This window comes from Sitophilus oryzae, unplaced genomic scaffold (genome assembly GCF_002938485.1).
Source record: "Sitophilus oryzae breed Bouriz unplaced genomic scaffold, Soryzae_2.0 scaffold_1518_pilon_pilon, whole genome shotgun sequence".
Taxonomy (NCBI): Eukaryota; Metazoa; Arthropoda; class Insecta; order Coleoptera; family Curculionidae; genus Sitophilus; species Sitophilus oryzae.
In genome coordinates, this window is record NW_022146190.1 from 1397261 (window position 1) to 1418316 (window position 21056).

At 33.0% G+C, this 21056-nt stretch overlaps 2 protein-coding genes across 12 annotated transcripts in view; both read left to right on the forward strand.

Annotated features, from left to right (window-relative positions):
• Positions 1-21056, forward strand: part of LOC115878579 (collagen and calcium-binding EGF domain-containing protein 1-like) — a 120423-nt gene that overhangs the window by 23966 nt on the left and 75401 nt on the right. For all 11 annotated transcript variants that reach the window (XM_030895119.1, XM_030895121.1, XM_030895114.1 and 8 more), the window contains 2 exons: positions 15888-16013; positions 17807-17955. In XM_030895119.1, coding sequence (XP_030750979.1) covers positions 15888-16013; positions 17807-17955 — 275 coding nt within the window. The remainder of the gene's footprint in view (positions 1-15887; positions 16014-17806; positions 17956-21056) is intronic.
• On the forward strand, positions 4896-9765 carry LOC115878580. The gene is made up of 2 exons (XM_030895127.1): positions 4896-4983; positions 9243-9765. The coding sequence occupies exons 1-2, from the start codon at positions 4963-4965 to the stop codon at positions 9717-9719; spliced, it is 498 nt and encodes a 165-aa protein (XP_030750987.1). The 5' UTR covers positions 4896-4962; the 3' UTR covers positions 9720-9765.

Sequence of the window (21056 nt, forward strand, 5' to 3'; positions counted from 1 at the left end):
AGATATTATTTACAAAATATTACATTTGGCTAAAAATACAACAATATGAAGTTAAATTATGATTTAAAGTTAATGCACATTTACTTTACTTGTAAATAGAAAATAAATAAATAATTAATATGTATTAAGAAATGTATTGTTATATTTTATTAACGTGCCATCTTCAAGGTTATAAACAAAATAATAAATCACCACATTCACCATTTTGTCAAGATATATCAATTAAAATAAATATAAGAAAATTAATTCCCCTTTAAAATATATAACCGTAACATACTCCCATACAGTCCCAAGGCTTTGACAAAAGCCAGTATCTGGGACGGTTTTATAGAGGGTAATTCTCCATCTCGAATATCAGTTGTACATAAGATCATGGCACGAATGGTTCTAACAGCTGGTACAATTATAAGAACCAGACAACATTGGTTGAGAGTAGGTAACTAATGCCAGAAATACTGCATCAGCGAGGACCGACACTGTGGAAGTCAGAACCTCGATTTCAAAATAGCGGTATTTTGTCGCGGTATTTTTCTGGAACGGTCGCTACTGTAACGCGACTCATGTGGAACCGGTATTCCCATCACTATCTGGAACTGAAGAATCGCTCATCACACGTGTGATAGCGTGTTATGACGTCGGGTGGCGTGGCGTGTTGCCTAGTGTGTACGCAATACATTTAATTAAATGGAAAAACATACGCACATATTTTCACGACGTGGGGTAGCATGGCATCGCGTGGCGTGGTGTGTTAGCTAATGGGGTCTCGGCATTACAGTCCAAAAAATTAATAAATGCCAAAAAAAACGGAACTCGCTCAATCAATATAGAAACGTACTTAAAATCTTCTAAACAATATGAACTAATCTCAGACATCCCTAAAACTTATATTTAACATATAATGATGACGTATGACGTAACGGTGAACGATGGCTGAACAGTAGGGTGGATCGTAAATCCAAAAATTTTAAAATTTTTAAAACATCGACTTGGAATACCTACGAAAAGTTGATTTTGGTAATGTTGATAAAAAACAGTGTTACTACAACTTTTTAATAAAATCATATCTTCTGCCCTCTACCAGCCCTTAAAAAATGATAATTTTTTTTTGAAAAATCGATTTGGAATACCTTCCAAATATTACCTTTAGTAATGTTGATAAAAAAGTTTATTTAAAATTTTTTGAATAAATCACGTCTTCTGCCCTCTACCGGCTGTTAAAAATTGAAAAAAAAATCAAACCGAGAATACTTGCCTGTTTGATATCAGCGCATGCAAATGCGAATTTTTTGATCAATGTTCTTGCGAAAAGGAAAAAAAAAGGTACCTAAAAATGAACAGGTTTTTTTGATAGATCAGAGGGGGCTTAGAAAAATGGTTATTGGGAAAATTGACATAATGGAAACCTCAAAGCTGATAAACAAGGCCAGCACAACGGAAAAAAGATATAGAACGGAAAGAACTACAACAATCCATCCAACATGAAAGCAACATCAATTTATCAAGAAAGCGAAAGTCATCGACAGATATAGAAATTGATCATGAATTGCCTTCCACTTCCTATGACAGTATCAAGAGAAAAATCCAGAGTACAAAAATTTTTGTAAACTTCCGACCCTGGCTAAAGTTTGTGACCGCTATGGACTATCAGATAGATCTGCAGCAGCAGTGGCAACGGCAGTGCTACAGGACCTTGGAATTGTCACCAAAGAGGATAAAAAAACCGTTATAGATCTCTCGTTATAAGCTGAGAATAGCACGGGAGCAAACAAGAAACAGTTTTAAGCAAAACTCTTCGGAAACTTTGAAGGCCATTTATTTTGACGGAAGGAAAGATAAAACCTATGTTATTGAAAGTATTGAAGGCAAGTCCCACAGAAGAACTGTACTTGAAGAACATATTTCTTTAGTTCACACAGTTCCCAGTTCTGGATCGGCTCTAAGCATTTTTGTCAAAGTATTGTAAACTTCTTAGAAAGTAATGAATATGAGCTAGAAGAACTAGTAGCAGTAGGAGGTGACGGAAGCGTGGTGAATACAGGAAAAAAAATGGTGCAATTTCTCAATTAGAATTAAAATTAGGACGCCCTTTACAAAGATTGGTCTGCCAGCTTCACGCTAATAAGTTACCTCTTGGGCATCTTTTTCAAAAGCTTGACGGTCAAACCTTCCAACGGTCAAACCGTCCAAAAGCTTTTGCAGGAACTATATGAAATCAAATACAACAGTGCGAAAATATGCCAGTTGTGAACTGTACCATTATTGACTGTGATTTACCAGACGTGGATTTTCTTGAGTGAAGAAATATCTGTATGAAATTTGTGTTGCGGTTTCTACAAGTGAGTGCTCTGTAGATTTATTAACCCGAAGCCCAGGAAAGTTAAGTCATTCTCGATGGCTCACTTTGGCTAATCGCACCTTACGTCTTTATGTTAGTACCGAAAATCCAACATTACAATAATTAAAGGAACTATCCAAATTTATTGTCAAGGTTTATGCTCCTTTATGGTTTCAAATTAAATGCAACTCTTCATGTGTAAATGGTGCCAAACATGTTTTAGAAACAATAAAACGTAGCCGATACCTAGAGCAATATTTAAAAAGTGTTATAGACCCTGTCATACAAAGAAATTACTATTTTGTCCATCCTGTAAATCTTCTGATATGCATGCTACATGACACTGGTCCCCATACAAGAGGGCTTGCTCTTCGCCGCATTATAAATGCAAAAACTCAACACAATCGTTCAGGCAATATCCGACCTTTTATATGTTGATCTAATCGACTGGCAAGAAAAATGAAATAACTTGTGGGAGTAGATGATTTGAAAAATATAATTTTTAGTTTTTCTGAAACAATCATCGACATCGCTGCATTTCCCTGTCACACTCAATCAGTAGAGAGATTCATAAAACTTGTAACCGAAGCATTTTTATCAGTTGTAGGCATACAAAAGAGATATAGTTTTCTAAAGACAAAAATAGATTCACGCAAACTTATGTTATACAATTTGAGTTAAAAAAACTACAATCAATAGTGAGCCAAAATAAATGCATGAGGGAGGGTTGTAGCATTTTTTATTTCCTTTAATAAAATTGAATTTAAAAATCTATTTTTATTTAAATTTCTTAGTATTGGCGCCATCTATTTGCTAGATGCCAAAGATACCAAACTTCATTTCTTACAGTTTACTTGTCTTGTTTATTAGCGCCATCTATTCGCTATATGCCAAACTTCCTTAATTGCATTTCACTTGTCCGGATATTTAATTTTTATTAGCGCATCTATTCGCTAGATGTCAAACTTCATTTATGACAGTTCGAAACTGAGAAGAAGGTCTTTTTTTTTCTGGGAATTTGGATCTGAGGAAGACGCGTGTTTTGGCGTCCGACAAATTTTCCAGTGAAAAGCACTCTGCATCCACTTTTCGATTTCGATTGCATGGGTATCCGATTTGGAGATTTGAAAACCTTGTAAAGTATGCAATTCAGAGTATAGATCGTATTTGTTTGGTTTCTTCTTGGAATGATCACCTTATTTCCGTTTTTTACTTCGTTTATTTGAGTATTTAATTACTGGTTTGGATCGGCATATGGTTTGAATATATTTATGTAAAGCTGATTTTCAGACCAGTAAAACTACCACATGGTACTCAGTAATTACCACATGGTATGCAGTAATAATGCAGTAATTATTGTATGTTTCACCCAGTTTCATTTTGTATGGACCTATGCAGACCTTAAGACAATGTTCCTGACATTACAATCGTTCTTTTGGCTGATATCGAAGACTTCTCCTGCCATAGTCATCTGCATCCACTTCTGTTAGTCAGGAGAATACCTAACTACCTGTTTACATCATAAGAAACTATATACAGATAAGTCTCTCTCTTAAGTTTGATACACAAGGTACGCGTTTTATTTTATAATTTTTGAGACAACAGATTTAATAACCTGGTAAATTATCACTATTTATCCCACATATTGTAGTCAAAATTATTTTTATTTAACGTTATAAGTTATAATTTGATTCGTATAGTACACTCTTACTTACTATATGATATTTTATATGAAAATTATTAACACGTATTCATTTTAAAGGTTTTTGTACACGACATGTTTCGAAACATCATCGTATTGAGACATACATAAATTTCACCTGTTTTTATTAAGTAGCTTACTTAGTTCAAAGAATACAGTTACTAAATTCAATTCTATTTAAAATAACTTGCGGTTTTATTGGGATCACTGTGACTAATTGATAATACTTGTGTTCGTTTTCAATAAATGTTTAATGTAGGATAGTTATTTCTGACTTTTATTCCTGATAAACATAATAGACCCTTAATGCTGTTGATTACTTTATTTTAGCTATCTTTGATATCGTATTTTTTTTTTTGGTTTCTTACTTTACCACTCTCATAAACAAAGTAAGTGGCGCCCTTTTCACTGTCTTTGACCATACCTATTTGAATTCTTAACATCAATATTAAAATCTCTGCAGCCTATATATTATCATTTTTTATTTTAATATTTAACAACATTAGAAAGTCACTGTGAGTCAGAAGCCTTACCTACGAACCCAGCTTTCCTCTAACCCTGAGCAACGGATTCTTTTTTCATTCTATTTGGGTAACGACAGAAAAGTCGTCACAGGGTGGGATGGTACTCGCCGAGTAATTATCTCTCCGTGGTGAGTTCTGGGTTGTTTAACAATACTGAAAACATAAAATATTGTTAAACAAGCGAAAAACTGCTCTAAGTGCTCTGCTCGACACATTTTTAACTATAAGTTAAAGTGTGTAAATATTTGGGTATTATTGGCCCGCTAAAGATAACTTTTAAAGAGCTGTAAAAAAGTTAGGTTGAATAAAACCTGACAGTACTAATATGTCAAAATGATCATTCTATTTATAATAATTCACAAGTCAAAAAATTTAAAAGTTTAATTTAAAAATATAACATTATGCATCAGCCTCCAGTCGAAATAATAGTGGAAGAGTTAAAATCGGAAACCCAAAAAGAATTCGATAGTATTACAAACGAAGCAATAAACTTTTCGGAGGAAATACACAACGAGGTAAAAGATCGTATAAACGTGATTTTGGACCTCTTAAGATGCGATATAGTGGCATTGCTACAAACCGAAACAGACGAACATTTTATTGAGAAAATTGAAAGACTTTATAAAGATGTGACAAAGCATATTTATTCCACAGAAATGGACGCTTGGAGGCTTCTCAAAGACAAAGAAGTGGAACACAAAAATCAACTGAAAAAAAGCTACGAGTACGCATGCGAAATACTGAACAAAAAATCTCTCGAAAAGATATATAAAACCAGTAAAATGTTCTTGAAAAGTAACCTAAAAGAAAGAAATCGTATTATTAAAGACCTAGGCAAAAAAGCTCAAGAACTAGTTGTATCGATATGTAAAAATGCCAAGAAGGTTATATAAAAATTAATAAATTGATTAACGAAGAAAATTTATAATTGACAAAAAATTCCGGTAATAAATATTTAAACAATTGTTTATTTTTATTTATTCTTTATGAAAAAATCAATACTAAATACTCTTATAGTATATCAGATATACTGTGCTAGCAACTCTTACTCTTTCGGTCGGTATTTACATGTGTGGAAGTGAATCGCTTAAAGATCCTACTAAGTCGGAGTGAGAAAAATGCAACGGTATGCGGTTGCGACGTTGTCACATCTAGTGTAGTAAAATCACGGTCGACAGGCGTTTATTTTTAATTCTTTTTTTTTTCCGGAAAGATAACTACATAAAATCATTAGATATATTTCTGGACATCTGAAATCGAGTTATAGAATATCGTTAGTGTGGCCATTTCTTTTATAATGAAAAATACGCCAGTAATCATAGGCCAGGAAACGAACACCAAAAAAGACCGCAATTCGGAAAAAAATAGTGTCAAAGAAATTATTATTTTAAGTGGTAGGGTTGACCCTTAGAAGTAATATACCAAAAGTCCCCAGCCATAGACCTTGTGCGTTAAAGGTCCTATTCATTTTTTTGCTAGGAGCGGTAATGAAGAGTGTATGATACTTTCAAAATGCGAAAATTATTAAAAACCATGTTTTTGTTGTTCAAGGATCATATAACCTAATTTCAACAGAAAAATAAAGTTTGTTTTGCGAGAGGCATCTTATTAACCATTAACCAGGCTTATCAACTTTCTTGCAAAAAAAATGAAGCTCAAGGACTAATAGCAGTAGTAGCCACAGGAGACGCTAATACCAAAATCGTAAGCGTGGTTTGTGGTTTGCAGGCAGCTAACCAGCATCAATCTGTGACAGTCATAGGGGAGGATATAGACCTGTTGGTGTTGCTTATTGCATTAACCCCCTCTGAGAAAGAGATGCTTTTCTTTAAGCCAAGCAGGGGAAAGGTGGAGTCACGTTGGTATAATGTCGCCAACCTCCAAAAGCTGCCATATGCGAAGACCATTCTGTTACTCCATTCGTACAGCGGTTGTGATACTACCTCCGCTATTTATAACAAGAGCAAGGGAGGGGTGGTTAAAGAATTTTTAAAGGCTGAAGAGGAGGACACTAGACACTAGAGGACTGACACTAGAGACATTTACAAAGTCTTCTCTGATCCCTTAGCAACACAGGACACGTTAGGGTTAGGTTGATGCAGGAGAATTGCTTTTTTTGAGATTGTACCAGGCCCCAAAAGGAGCAGACCTGAGCCGGGTACGACACCAGGCCTTTGTTAAAGCGCTAACAAAGCCAAGGCCCGATTTTGCGGCACTTCCACCTACTAGAGGCGCTGCTCGCCAGCACTCCCTCAGAGTTTATTTGCAGGTTTGTGTCAATATATGCTTTGTTTACCTTAACATTTATTTTGTATTACTGTAATGCCCAACAACGAATTAATTATCATCTGCAGCTTCAGCACTGGCTGTATGGAAATCAGCAGCAGGAACCAACTGCTTGGAGATGGTTGAATGGGTTGGACGGCTTCTTCACCCCTGTCACAAGCCCGGATCCAGTTGCGCCAGAATCTGTTTTAAGTAATATATTTTGCGGGTGCATGACTGGTTGCGGAAGCCGTAAAGCGGGCATACCCTGATCGCTTGTGTGCAGCACTTGCCGCGCTTCGTGTACCAACGGTCCTCCAATCATCGGCATCAACGGCGACGACGATGATGATAACTTTGACGATGAACTCGAACAATAAAGTACTTGACATTGCCATATATAAACTTAAATACTTATATACTTATAAAAAAAATCTGGTTTGTGTTAATCTTCCACAATACACAGTTTTTCCACCTATTCGTATTTTCAAAGTATTATACACCCTTAACTACTGCTCACAGTGAAAAAATGAATAGAACCTTTTTTGTGAACAATTAAATTTACTTTCATTTTGTACTTTCATTTTGAACTTTTTTTCGCTAGGATGCTTAGTTTTCGAGATAATAACAAAAAACCTTTAAACTGGTCTTTTTCACCCCTACCCCCTCCCCTCACGGCTAACGCACAAGGTCTATGGCTGGGGACTTTTGGTATATTACTTCTTCTTATTTTGAAGTTCGGAACTTTGCTCGGAACTTTGATAAGATGTTTAAATGAGAATATTTCGACAGGTTTGTTTCTTTTCCGTTCAAAAAAATTAAAAACGCGTCCATTTATTTGATATTTTTTTTTTAAATCCATAGCAATTTTCAGCAATCGTGTAACTTTTCTATTTCTAAAGGTTTTCACATACTGTCTGCGAAAAAAATATAGCAGACACGTTAAGAAAAGTTTTAAAACAAACTATAATCAATTATTTCTAATGGATTTTGAGATATTGATTTTTGAATACTAATAACGCGATCACCGTCTAGCACCAACTCAGTTCAACTTATTTTTACCAAAAGTTTTTTGAGCATATTACAGTCGTTGTTTAATTTTTTCCAACTTGTGTTTAAAAATTTAGAAGTTATAACGAAAATATAACAACGATTCGTTAATAAATAAACAAATAAAGTATAACGAGATGTAATTAAACCATGAAGCTGAACGCATGATATATACCGTTCCCTAGAATTCTAAGGAGTTCTAAGTTCTAAGTACTGAATATCAATATTTCAATTTATACAGTCTTATCCCCTTCCACGTCTCTTAGCAATGTGCACAGTTACTCGATTTATTTCATACGTTTGGCAACGTTTTTACTGTTCTCTCTTTGTTCAGTACATTATAAATGCATTATACTCTTCTTATATTCGAAAATCTCGATCCAAACATAATAGTCTAAGAGCTAGCAACGTTCTCCAGAAAGTATTTTAAGAAAGCTGGCTCTTTGATAATTTATACTAAGCTCTCTGGATATATTACTAAGCTCTCTGGAACAGCATGCGGCCCATCTGGCTGCCGATACCCGTTGCGTTCACTACTGCGCATCGGAAGAAGATCCTATATATTTTTTTTTTATTTTGTCCGTTAAATTCTAGTATTGAATATAAATCGAACAAGTCTCCATAGCGCAGCGTGTATAGTTTCCGACTACGAACCGAGGATTCACGAGAGTTCGAGACCGAGTCAGGGCAAAAACTGTTTTATTTTATTTTCGTTTATATTCTGATAGTAAAGCATTAAATATTTGTTTTATTTGAATCGCCAGAATTATTTAATACTTTACTATAAAAATATAAACGAAAATAAAATAAAAGAGTTTTTGCCCTGATCCGGTCTCGAACTCTGACTCCTCGCTTGATAGGCGGAACCTCTACGCGCTGAGCAACGGAGAGTCGGTCGGTTTATATTCGATACTAGAATTTAAAGGACTAATAAAAATGTAAGATCTTTAGGATCTTCTTTCAATGAGCAGTAGGGAACGCAACGTTTACCGGCAGCCAGATTTTTCTTCGTTGACGGGCTGGAGTAAAAAAATTAGGGATGAAAAGTGGCACTAAAACGCTATGACCAATCAGAGCGCCGTCGGACCATCGTATCAATGGTTAATGGACGCATGAAAATCAAGCTTAATTCATGGGGATCTCTTTGTCACAAGATTTCTATTTCTATTAAAAAGTAAGTTTTTCAAATCCATAGTAACTAAAGATAACTTTTGAAGAGCTGTAAAAAAGATGATATTTTTAGGTTGAATAAAACCTGACAGTACTAATACGTCAAAATGAACATTCCATTTATAATAATTTATAAGCCCTAAAATTTAAAAGTTTAATTTAAAAATATAACATTATGCATCAGGCTCCAGTCGAAATAATAGTGGAAGAGTTAAAATCGGAAACCCAAAAAGAATTCGATCGTATTACAAACGAAGCAATAAACTTTTCGGAGGAAATACACAACGAGGTAAAAGATCGTATTAACGTGATTTTGGACCTCTTAAAATGCGACATCGTGGCATTGCTACAAACCGAAATAGACGAACATTCTATTGAGAAAATTGAAATATTTTATAAAGATGTCACAAAGAACATTTATTCCACAGAAATGGACGCTTGGAAATTTCTCAAAGACAAAGAAGTGGAACATAAAAATCAACTGAAAAAAAGCTACGAGTACGCATGCGAAATATTGAACAAAAAAGACAAATCCCTCGAAAAGATATATAAAACCAGTAAAACGTTCTTGAAAAGTAACCTAAAAGAAAGAAATCGTATTATTAAAGACCTAAGCAAAAAAGCTCAAGAACTAGTTGTATCGATATGTAAAAATGCCAAGAAGGTTATATAAAAATTAATAAATTGATAGAAAATTTATAATTGACAAAAAATTCCGGTAATAAATATTTAAACAATTGTTTATTTTTATTTGTTCTTTACGAAAATCAATACTCACAACCAAACTACTCTTATAGTAAATGGTGGCGCCTCTCATACGTCGCGGAAGCTCCAAGGAGAACGGTAGTTTATATCGAAATGAAATTTTGGCAGCAGAATATGTAGGTTAACTGAAAGCATTTTATAAAAATATATAGAATTATACATGGTGTCCCCAAAAAAAGTTACGCTTCAAAGTTGTGTTTTTTCTAATGGAACACCCTATATATTAATTGATTTTCGGATTCTATGAAAAAAATAAAGGTGAGTTTTATTAAAGAAGCATATACAACTTAACAAGTATAGCTAGAGACGTGAGAAATATAAAATAAGAGACGCCCCTCGTTGCGCAGTGGACAGCACACAAATTTGCTTTAATCAGATTTGTCGTACCGTAACTGCATCTCTCTTCCGCCGAATGCGTTCTCTCTCTATCGTGTGCGCGACAATGTTAAAGTTGGACTAACTAGGTAGCTATGTTGAAGTAACTTCACACATAGAGCCACAATGAATCTAGGAAGATCTTTGTTTGAGGGGTAGGCAACCTTAATAGTATTTTGAAGAGACATTAATTCTCCATTGAATATCGGAATAATATACTGGGTGTTTCATTTAAAATAAAAGAGTAACATGCTTTTAAAGGTGACCGATGTTCAATATTAATTTTGTCTCACCCTGTATAACTTTTTGGATCAAGTTTTAATTTGATTTAAAATACAATAGGTAATTTAACTACATATTAGGCTATACCGAGTAAATTCCAATTTAGGTAGTTTATATTGCAATTTAAAAATTGTTCTTTATTTCTAGAAAATGTTAAATATGTCAAAAACCTTACATTTTAGTCATATACTTCTCTTATAAAACTTACCTTTATTTTTCTCCCAGAATCCGAAAATCAATTAATATATGGGATATTCCATTACAAAAAACATAACTTTGATATGTAACTTTTTTGGGGACACCCTGTATATAACTCTCTATATTTTTAAAAAGTGCTCTGAATTAACCTACATATACTCACAAAATTGCATTTCAATACAAGCTGTCGTTCTCCTCGGAGCCTCCACGGCGCGGCGTATGAGATGAGCCACCCTGTATATCAGATATACCGTGCTGGCAACTCTTAATTTTGGGTCGGTATTTACATGTGTGGAAGTATCCATTCCCATCTAGTGTAGTAAAATCACGGTCGAAAGGCGTTTATTTTTAATTCTTTTTCCCGATAGATAACTAAAGTAAACGCCACGAATGTTTGGGAGTGATTCATCGCTTTATGAAGTTAGAATCGACACAGGCGCGCTATCATTTTTACATTAAAAACGTAAATTTTTACCGCAGACGAAGGTTGTCAAAGGCGCGGTTTAATCATCTGCCTGCGCTCCTTCTACTTATTCTAAAATGTTAGCGTGATTGACAAAGACGATACTATATCTCGTTCCTTTGATTAATTCGTTTTTGTGCGTCAGTCAATTGGTGTGCTTGCAGTGCGACTAATGGGGCATTCCAGTTTATATTTATAACCAAATATATGTTTTGACAAGACTTTGACAGTTAAAACAACAAATTACAACAGATTATATATTGATTATTATATGACTTGAAACACCACGGCACTGGAATTAAGTTTTATGTGACCTTGAACAGATTAGTTCACATGGTAGCGACCGATGAATGATCACTCCCAAACATTCGTGGCGTTTACTATACATAAAGTTATTAGATATATTTCTGGACATCTGAAATAGAGTTATATAATAGCCTTAGTGTAACCACTTCTTTTGTAATGAAAAAACGCCAGTAATCGTGGTAAGTTGAAAACTTATCATCTTAACAACTTTCTTAACATAACACGCGATAACTCAAAAACTACTTTAGATATTGAAACTTTCTTTTTTTTATTTTGAAGTTCGGACCTTTGATAAGATATTTAAATGAGAACATTTCGACAGGTATGTTTCTTTTCCGTTCAAAAAATTTAAAAACGCGTTCATTTATTTTATAATTTTTTTTTAAATCCATAGCAATTTTCAGCAATCGTGTAACTTTTTTATTTGTAAAGGTTTTCACATACTTCACATACTGTCTGCGAAGAAAATATAGCAGAACCGTTAAGAAAGATTTTAAGATAAACTATATAATCAATTATTTCTAATGGATTTCGAGATATTGATTTTTGAACACTAATAGCGCGACAACTGTCTAGCACCAACTCAGTTCAACTTATTTTTACCAAAAGTGCTAAACGTTTGAGCATATTACAGTCATTGTTAAATTTCCAACTTGCGTTTAAAAATTTACAAGTTATAAGAAAAATATACCAACGATTCGTTAATAAATAAACAAATAAAGTATAACGAGATGTAATTAAACCGTGAAGCTGAACGAATGATGTACGTACACCCTTCCGTAGAATTCTAAGCAGTTCTAAGTACTGAATGTCAATATTTCAATTTATGCAGTCTTATCCCCTTCCACGTCTCTTACCAATGTGCACAGTTACTCGGTTTATTTCATACGTATGGCAACGTTTTTACTGTTCTCTCTTTGTTCAGTACATTATAAATGCATTATACTCTTCTCAAGGTGCATTCTCACGACTCGTATGCTTGTTGTACATGTGTAAACATTTGTTATTGGAATATACTCGCCATGTCGTGAGAACGGTTTCCTTGGTCACTCGTCGCGTATTGGCTCCAGTATTGTATTTACTCCAGTATTGGCGTACTTGCCAAGTAGATGAGTCGTGAGAGTGCGCCTTTACATTGTCAGCAGGAGTATACCGGGTGGTACATCGTCGTTGGAAATATAGGAAATCGCATGCAAATTGTGAACCGTCTAGATATTGGCTCCCCTGTTAGTTTTACAGCGAAATTTTAAATAGGTTTTTTAAAGGTCTGCGTATGCTGAATACACATGCCAAATTTGAAAAATTTTGGAAAAGCCGATTTTAAGTAATTTAAGAAGAACTGCCATTTATTTTAAAATTAAAACTAAACAGGTAACAATGCAAAACCAGCCAAATGTCAATATACTTTAAGTTGTCAACTTATGATTTTATCATTGTCAAATGTAATTTGTTGTGCTATCTACACTACTACGTTATAGTACCCATGGATAAAGGAAATAAATTTAGATTGGAATGCCCATCAAAATTATGGGTCGCGAAATTATTTTGGGTCGCGACCGTTGTACGCGAGCTGACGCTGCTATAGCGATTGCTAAGAACAACCGCAAACAAATACAGAAATAATTTTCTGTTGTCAAAGTCAAAATCATCAAAAATTATTAATTCTTTCAAAATTGAATCCGCTCTCATTGAAAAAATACCGAAAAATGTTTAAAGCCTCCATTTTCAAAGTAATTATTGCTATCTTGTGAGTTTAATTTAAGTTTTATTTACTCAAACCCGTGATAATTCTGAAAAAGTGGCATTGAAAACTTAAAAAGCTGTGCTATGAACTGTGAACTACAAAAACCATCGTGGTTTCCAATGTTTCATAGGTATTTCATATATGTCCTTATATAAAATAAAGTTTCTTATGTATGCAACACACTGTATTTTATTTATAAAATTTAAAGAAAATAATAAATTTGAATAAACAATATTTGGCGATATAATTCCGGAAAAAGCCGAACCGCTCCGAAATTTTCAAAAGCTTCGGGTCGCGACCGTTTCAAGAATAGCGCCAAATGGTGTTTACATTGTCCTTATGGGCACTTTCCAATCTAAACATGTTTCATTTATCTATGATAGTACCTACGCTCAGTGTTCCCAAAATTTATTTTTGTAAGTTAAAACTGATTCGAATGAGGCAAAAGCCTAAGTTTAGAATTTTTTTTATTTTATAAAATACAATTTGACACTGACAAGATTATAGCATGACAACTTAATGTACGTTGGCATTTGCCTGGTTTTGCGTTTTACATGTTCAGTTTTAACTTAAAAAAATAATTCAAATTTGGCATGTATATTCAGCATACGCAGACCTTTAAAAACCCTGTGTACAAATTCATTGCAAAATTAACAGAGGAGCCAATATCTGGACAGTTCAAAATTTGCATGCGATTTCCTATGCTTCCAACGACGATGCACCACCCGGTATAGTTTAAAGCAATTAATTTATAGAGAAGGTACAAAAACATTTATTTCCTAGAAACGGATGCCTGATCTCTTCTCAAAAACAAAGAAATTTAAAATAAAAAGCAAATAAAGACTATTACGCGTGCAAAATTCTAAACACAAAAAAGACAAAGAGTTGGAGAAGATGTTCAGAGCCAGTAAAACATTCCTAGAGAGTTTTTGGAAGAAAGAAACCGCTAAGTCGTTAAGGATCTAGCAAAAAGATTTTGAGAACTGGTTCTCTCACTCTGTAAGTAGGTTAAGTAGGTTCAATAAAAATAGCTAAACTTTTAAGAAAGTATGTACTTAAAAAAATATCTTTTTAATTTAACTAAAAATCTTAATATATTTAAAATACAATAATAAATATTAAATTTAGTGAATTTAAATACAAAGTGTCATTATTTAATTAAAATAATTTGCATGCCTTATATTTTACTAAAAATTATGAGGTTATCATTGTAAGAGTCAAATTTCCTCGCTACGACCTCTTTGGGCTAGCTCATAAATTATCGCAAATAACTATTATTTGTGCATCATGTTTACTATAATTTTATTGTTAAATATTATTTTATTTAAATTTTACGATTATGCAACCCGATATACACCGCGATATTATACAGCTACAGCTACACAATATTGTCACTGGATGCGGCCACCAGAGTAGGCTTTTTATCGACCTCTCTTTATCTTTGATATCATCTGTCAGTCAAACTGTCAGATCAAATCAGATGTTTTTGGATTTATTTATCCTTTGTTTTGGTTATTGAAATTTTATAATTACCAGATAAAATTTCGTAGTTAAATTGTTTATTTTTTATGTAGATCACAGTGTGCAATTCGTTCATTTAATTGTGGGAATTTCTGAGTTAAGTTCGTTCATTGACCGGATACGCAATATGGCAGTGGAAAATATTCTAGAACATCGTTTTTTATTTATGCCTTTTTGTGAGTTGGACTAGAGTAGATATATGGTTCTCTATCTATATCCTGGAGGGAGATTTCCAGTTGAAATCTGATTTTGCGAAGGAAATCCAATCCTTGCATCACTTCTTGTGTATCTACCTACCTTTTTGCGATGCTTCGTGATTTTTTCAAAAAATCCTCAATGTGCATTGTTTAATTTTAATTGCTCGTTGGATTGCGAATGAGGGTTATCTCGTGTAGTAGTTAGATAAGATAGAACCTTGCGGTTTCCACAAATCTGAGATACTTTTTTTGTAAATTTAAAGATACCAAAAAACCTAAGATATTATGGCCTTCTTAGTTTCCATGATATAGAAGGCTTCGTATCTCAGTAATCTCACTACTTATCAAAAATGTATAACAACTATTAGATGGACACTTATAGAATGTTTTACAAAGAATCTAGTAACGTAGTTGGTTTTCCCTTAATGCCTTTAAGAAAATAAATGATAGGGCTATTATAAAATACGATACCTTCTATGTTTGGCAAGACGTAAATTTTCCTTTTTTGTCAAGCGGTCAAGCCTTTAAAAACAATAATACAGGAAGAAAAATCATAATTTTCATATTAAACATCTAAAATTTTACACTATTGTCCAAATATTTTAAAAACTTTAAAAAATATATTGAGATAAAACCTTTTAAAATCATGATATTGTCGTTTTTCGGAATACCCTATATCACCCTGTATAAAACATATCTACTAGTATTTATCCAAAGTTACAATTAGTATTTTATTCATAATAACCACACTATACTACAAAAGCAACTTCGAATCAGAAAACAGGAATTGTTTTTCTTTATCAAACATAATGAAAATTCTGCAAACTTCTACAAGAAAATACCGCAGAAACCGCACCGAAATAATTCCGTATAACCGACGAAATAACTCCATATCTTGTACAAATAGAAGCGGTCTAGAAAGCGACCGTTAAATTCTTTAAGAGAGCTTTCATAAACCTCTTAAGTTGGCTCATTTCATGTTTATTTCAGAACGGATACCTTAGAGTGCCCCTCCAGCAATGTAATAACCACACGCTACAAATGCAACGTTGGTGGAAAATGGATCGACTGCACTCGGAGACACTGTTGCAAGGACTACACGTTCATCGGTGGAAGGTAAAGTTATCAAACTATAATTTAATTATATTATTCTTATATAGAGCTCGTAACTAGAGATAACTATTTAAAAAAAACATATTGATACAGTGTATCTATATTTTAGTACACATGAATATTAGCTTTGGATACAACAGAACGATGTGTCTTCTTCCAAATTTCATTATTTTTTTAATTCAATTTATTCTTATTAATATACCAGGTGCATCTCAAAAGTGGCTCACTCCGCAAACTTTTTTATTTTTTCAGATAAAAAACGAGGTATATGACATAAATTAGAATTGATTGACGTATTCAATTATTTTCAGTCACTTTGTCACTTTCTGTTTTACCAGAAATGACTACAACTTTTGATTTTTAAATGGCACCCTCGGTATTTTTACTTTATTCGATAAAAATGGACACTGAATAGAATGAAAAATAATAATATAATTTTTTCACATATTTGCTTAAAAACATCGTCTTTTAAATTCCAGTCTAGAATTCCATGGCTGTATTAGGTTATTTTAAATTAGGTTGCTGGGGTTTGGGGTAATGTTTGATCACTCACTCGGAGGCCTTGGGCCCATTGCAAAACCCGTGTATTATTATACGCAACCTTCCTCTTATTCTTTCTTTGCGTTAAAGCACTTCCAGCTCTTTGCAAAGTTCCCGATGTCGCTGATGTTGGCTGCTCCCTCTTGTCCCTCCAAAAAACCTTGTCCTTAAAGTTTTAAAGCGTTGGCATTCCAGTGCCGGACAGTGGCACAGCAGGTGGTGTATGGTTTCTTCTTCCTCTCCGCGCAGTAGTCTTCGTCGGAAATGTTCCATCTCACAAGGATTACCCCGTGGGGCAGTTACCAAAATTTTTGTGGTCTAGTAGTTGTTTTGTCTTTTTGCTATCTGCTACTGGGCGCAGTCTTCGTGCTGCAGCGCAGTAGCGCATGGCTGTGTTAAAAACACTAATTTTTAATCAAGGAGCCTTGGAAAAATAGTTTTGATCGTCTAATGTTAGTGACTTGCCGGTTAAAAGATGCCCAAATAGTATTTTTAATCATATCTCAATTTTTTCAAATGGAACGAGGGTAAAGTTTGTTAATTTAGGTTTTTTCACATAAAAATAAGCTTTATTTTTCATATCAACATAGGTCCGATTCTGCTTTGTTTTGTAGCTACAGGGTGTTAAAGTCTTAATCATCTTTCGATTTATTATAATTTTCTTCCAAGTACTTTTAGTGATTCAAATGAAATTTCGAGGGTAAAAGTTATTATAACTTCTTATAAGTGCATTTTAATAATAAAAAAGTGTCAATAAATTCATCAGGGACGCGCATAAGGGTTATCACTGGAATATTTTTCAAAAAAAAACATGTGCGCCACTGACTTTTTTCTTTTGATATCAAAATTATAGGGGCTGTTGACTGTATTTTACTTAATTTATTATTACTATTAGTTATTATTACTATTAGTCGAACCTACACAATTTCAAATAAAAAAAATATTGGTATTTAAAATAATTATTACAAAAAACCTAATTTTAAAAATTGTTAACATCTTGTAACTCTAAAACTATGCATTTCCATACCCATATTTATAGGATTTATAGGAACCCATGTTTTTCATATTTTTTGCTGAGGAATCAATGAGTACTTATTTAAAACTTTCACAAATTAATAATGTTATTTTTTTAAAAGTTTGCAATTAGATTTGGATCAAGGCAAATTAATAAAATGTTTATTGAAAGTTCCAAAATATATTAATTTATAAAATGTAATTTATTATTATTTTTTATTACAATTTCTTCTTATTTTTAGATGTATATCGAAAAAGGAAGATCCTTGTAAAATGGGGTTGTGCGAACAAAATTGTGCCATATACTTGCAACGCGTTATATGTACCTGTTTTGAAGGGTACAAATTCAATGCAGAAAATCAAAAGAAAGGCATCAAGCCAGTATGTGTAGGTAAGTTTAACGTATTTATTGTATAATTACTTTTTTGATAATATGATTATTTACACAATGTGAGAATCTTAAAAGTAGCAATTGAAAATATCTCAGTAACAGAAAAATCTCAAATATACAGTATGTCCCCGGATTGTCTTTACTAGAAGAATTTTTTTTTAAACAAAAAAATTAAGTTTTTGAGAAAAATGCATTCTTTGTAATACAATTTTGCTTGATTTTTTGCTTTCATACTTTTTTTTAATTTTCTCTAAAACGGCATGGAAATTTGGGAAAGTATAAAGGGGATTAACCATTTTAGAACAAGCAAAAATTTTTATGAAGAATGCATTTTTCTCAAAATATCAATAATAAAAAAGTTTTTCCTCTTGTAAAGACACTCCATGGACATACTGTATACTGGATGTTTTATTGTTTTTTTATAAGTGATTTCAGGTAAAAAGAAAAGTTCGTCCAATATTTTTTAACTAAGAGTTAATTATGATTATTACTTTACAAACTATCACCGTATGAACAGAACAATATTTATGTGTTAAATTAATAAAATTATACTAATATGTTATTAATGCCCATTAAACATAATACTATTTAAATTAAGTCACTGGAAGCTGTCAAATAATTTATGCAGTTTGGAAGTGTATTTATCCTATAAATATTCAGTTCGATTGTTATTTAAGAGCATAATTTAGACAGTTTAAACTTCCTGTCGACACAGTTAATTTACATTCTCCATAACTTCGGCGGAATAAAGAAATCATTAATTACCGACTTATCTACCTCAGAGTAAACAACGCCATAAAAACAAAGCTTTATTTTGTTCCGTAAAACCACCATTAACCGGAAGTTGTAAAAAGAACGACGGCGATTACTTGTACTTTTAATTGCTCGTAATAAATGTCAATTGAATCTTTATTTACTTTGAATATTTTTACAAAGTAATTTTGTTATTCCAGTTGTTGGGGTCTTGATGAAATGAAAATTTAATTTAGACATATTATATTTAGAAAAGTAATTTTATCAATGTTAATTTAATTTAAAAAAACAGAAATATTTTTCTTTCGATTCGCAAAAATCTGAATATGTATACTTACACATACCGTGCTGACAACTCTTACTTTTGTGTCGGTATTTACAAGTAATAAATAAGTAAATCGGATAGGGATCTTCAAATAGTCGGTGTGAGAGAAATGCGACGGTGGACTGTTGGGGCATTGCCACATTTCTCCGGTATGCCGTTCCCTATCAAGTAAAGTAAAATCACGATCGCAAACCGCTTACTATTAAAATACTTTTTTTCGAAAAGATAACTAGATAAAATAATTATATATGTTTCTGAGCATCTGAAATAAAAATTATAAGGATATCGTTAGGGTGTCCATATTTTTTATAACGATAAAACATTAGTGATCGCATTAATTGAAAAACTCAACTTTCTAACACATAACACGCGATAACTCAAGAACCACTTTAGGTATTAAAACTTTCTTTTTATTTTGAAGTTCGAATCTTTTACAAGATGTTTAAATGAGAAAAATTCGATAGGCTTGTTTTTTTTTCATTCAAAAATTTAAAAAAAAAACGTCCATTTACTTTTAGTGCATTGCATTTTTCAGCAATCATGTAACTTTTTTATTTGTAAAGATTTTTACATACTGTTTGCGAAGAAAATATTATAGTAGAAATATTAAGAAAGTTTTTGAAAAAAACTACAATCAATTATTTCTAATGGATTTCGAGATATCGATTTTTGAATTCTATAGATACTTGAGTTCTAATAGCGCGACCACTGTCGAACACCAACTCAATTCCACTTGTTTTTACCAAAAGTGCAAGTGTCTCTAACTTGCACTTAAAAATTTACCAGCTATAGGGAAAATTAGAACGACTCGTTAATAAATAAATAAATAAAGTATCACGGGACGTAATTAAATCGTAAAGCTGAACGCATGATATACATCCTTCTCTAGAATTTTAAGTACTGATTGGGTCCGGTGTTGGGTCGAGCAGACCGGTCGTCGACCAGTCGACAGCGACGAATCTGCTGTATCCCCCTTCCACGTCTCTTAGCAATGTGCACAGATTCTCGGTTTATTTCATATGTTTGGCAACGTTTTTTACTGTTCTCTCTTTGTTCAGTACATTATAAAAATAATTGCATATCGATATATCGAGCATATTTGTATATTTAGAATTAAATATTTAGTAGGTGGGTTTTGTTCACACACAAACCTTAACAAATAAATAAAGTAAGATAAGAAATTAAAACTAAAAGAATTTTGGACTTCCATTGTCTATATTTATTTTTGTTTACACGTTTCGGTCAGTATCAAAGTATCACTGGCCGTTATCAAGTATGAACATATAACTTGTTACTTCTTGACATATAAAATTATACTTCTGAACGAAAAGTTGTGTAAGCAAAAATAAAGACAACGAAAGTGTGAAATTCTTTTAGTTTTAATACTGAATTATTGTCGACCATATTCAAGATAAGAAATGTTTATTTATATTTAATTAGAAGTCCCTGCAGTGCGGATTAGTAGTATTTTATGCCTTCTGCAATCTGATTACGCTATTATCATATGAAAATGATAATATTTGATGCAATAATTGATATTTCCTACTTTAACAGAAGTCCAATAATAACTTAGTTACAACAAGGTTTATCACAAAATAAAGTGGCAGAAATTGTCGGCGTTAATCAAAGTTATGTTTCAAGAATTAATAAAAAGTTTCGCATAACCAATGATATTCAGGAACGAACCAATTAAGTACAAGAAGCGCTTTATGTAGACAGCTTGTGCGACTTGATGGAATTATTGTATCAAAACAAACTGTATCACGTCGATTAAGGTTTGTTAATGTACAGAATAGCAAAAACGCACACGGTTATAATGGGGACAGGAAATGATTGAACAAAACCAAAAATGGGAAAATGTCATGTTTTCAATTGAAATATGAATAGTCCTAGAAGGGGATTCTCGATAAAGCCTCGAATCGAATTCTCGGTTCCCGACGAGAGCTCCAGGACGACAGGCCAGATTAGCTACAGCTCAGACCCGCGTCCTATTTCAAGGAGGTAGTGTAATGATTTGGGCTGT

Bases quoted from the DNA above. Each gene is read 5' to 3' on its own strand.
- LOC115878580 (XM_030895127.1), top strand. From the start codon at position 4,963: ATGCATCAGCCTCCAGTCGAA. The intron at 4,984-9,242 runs ATAATAGTGGAA...GCTCCAGTCGAA, and splicing joins TGCATCAGCCTCCAGTCGAA to ATAATAGTGGAAGAGTTAAA.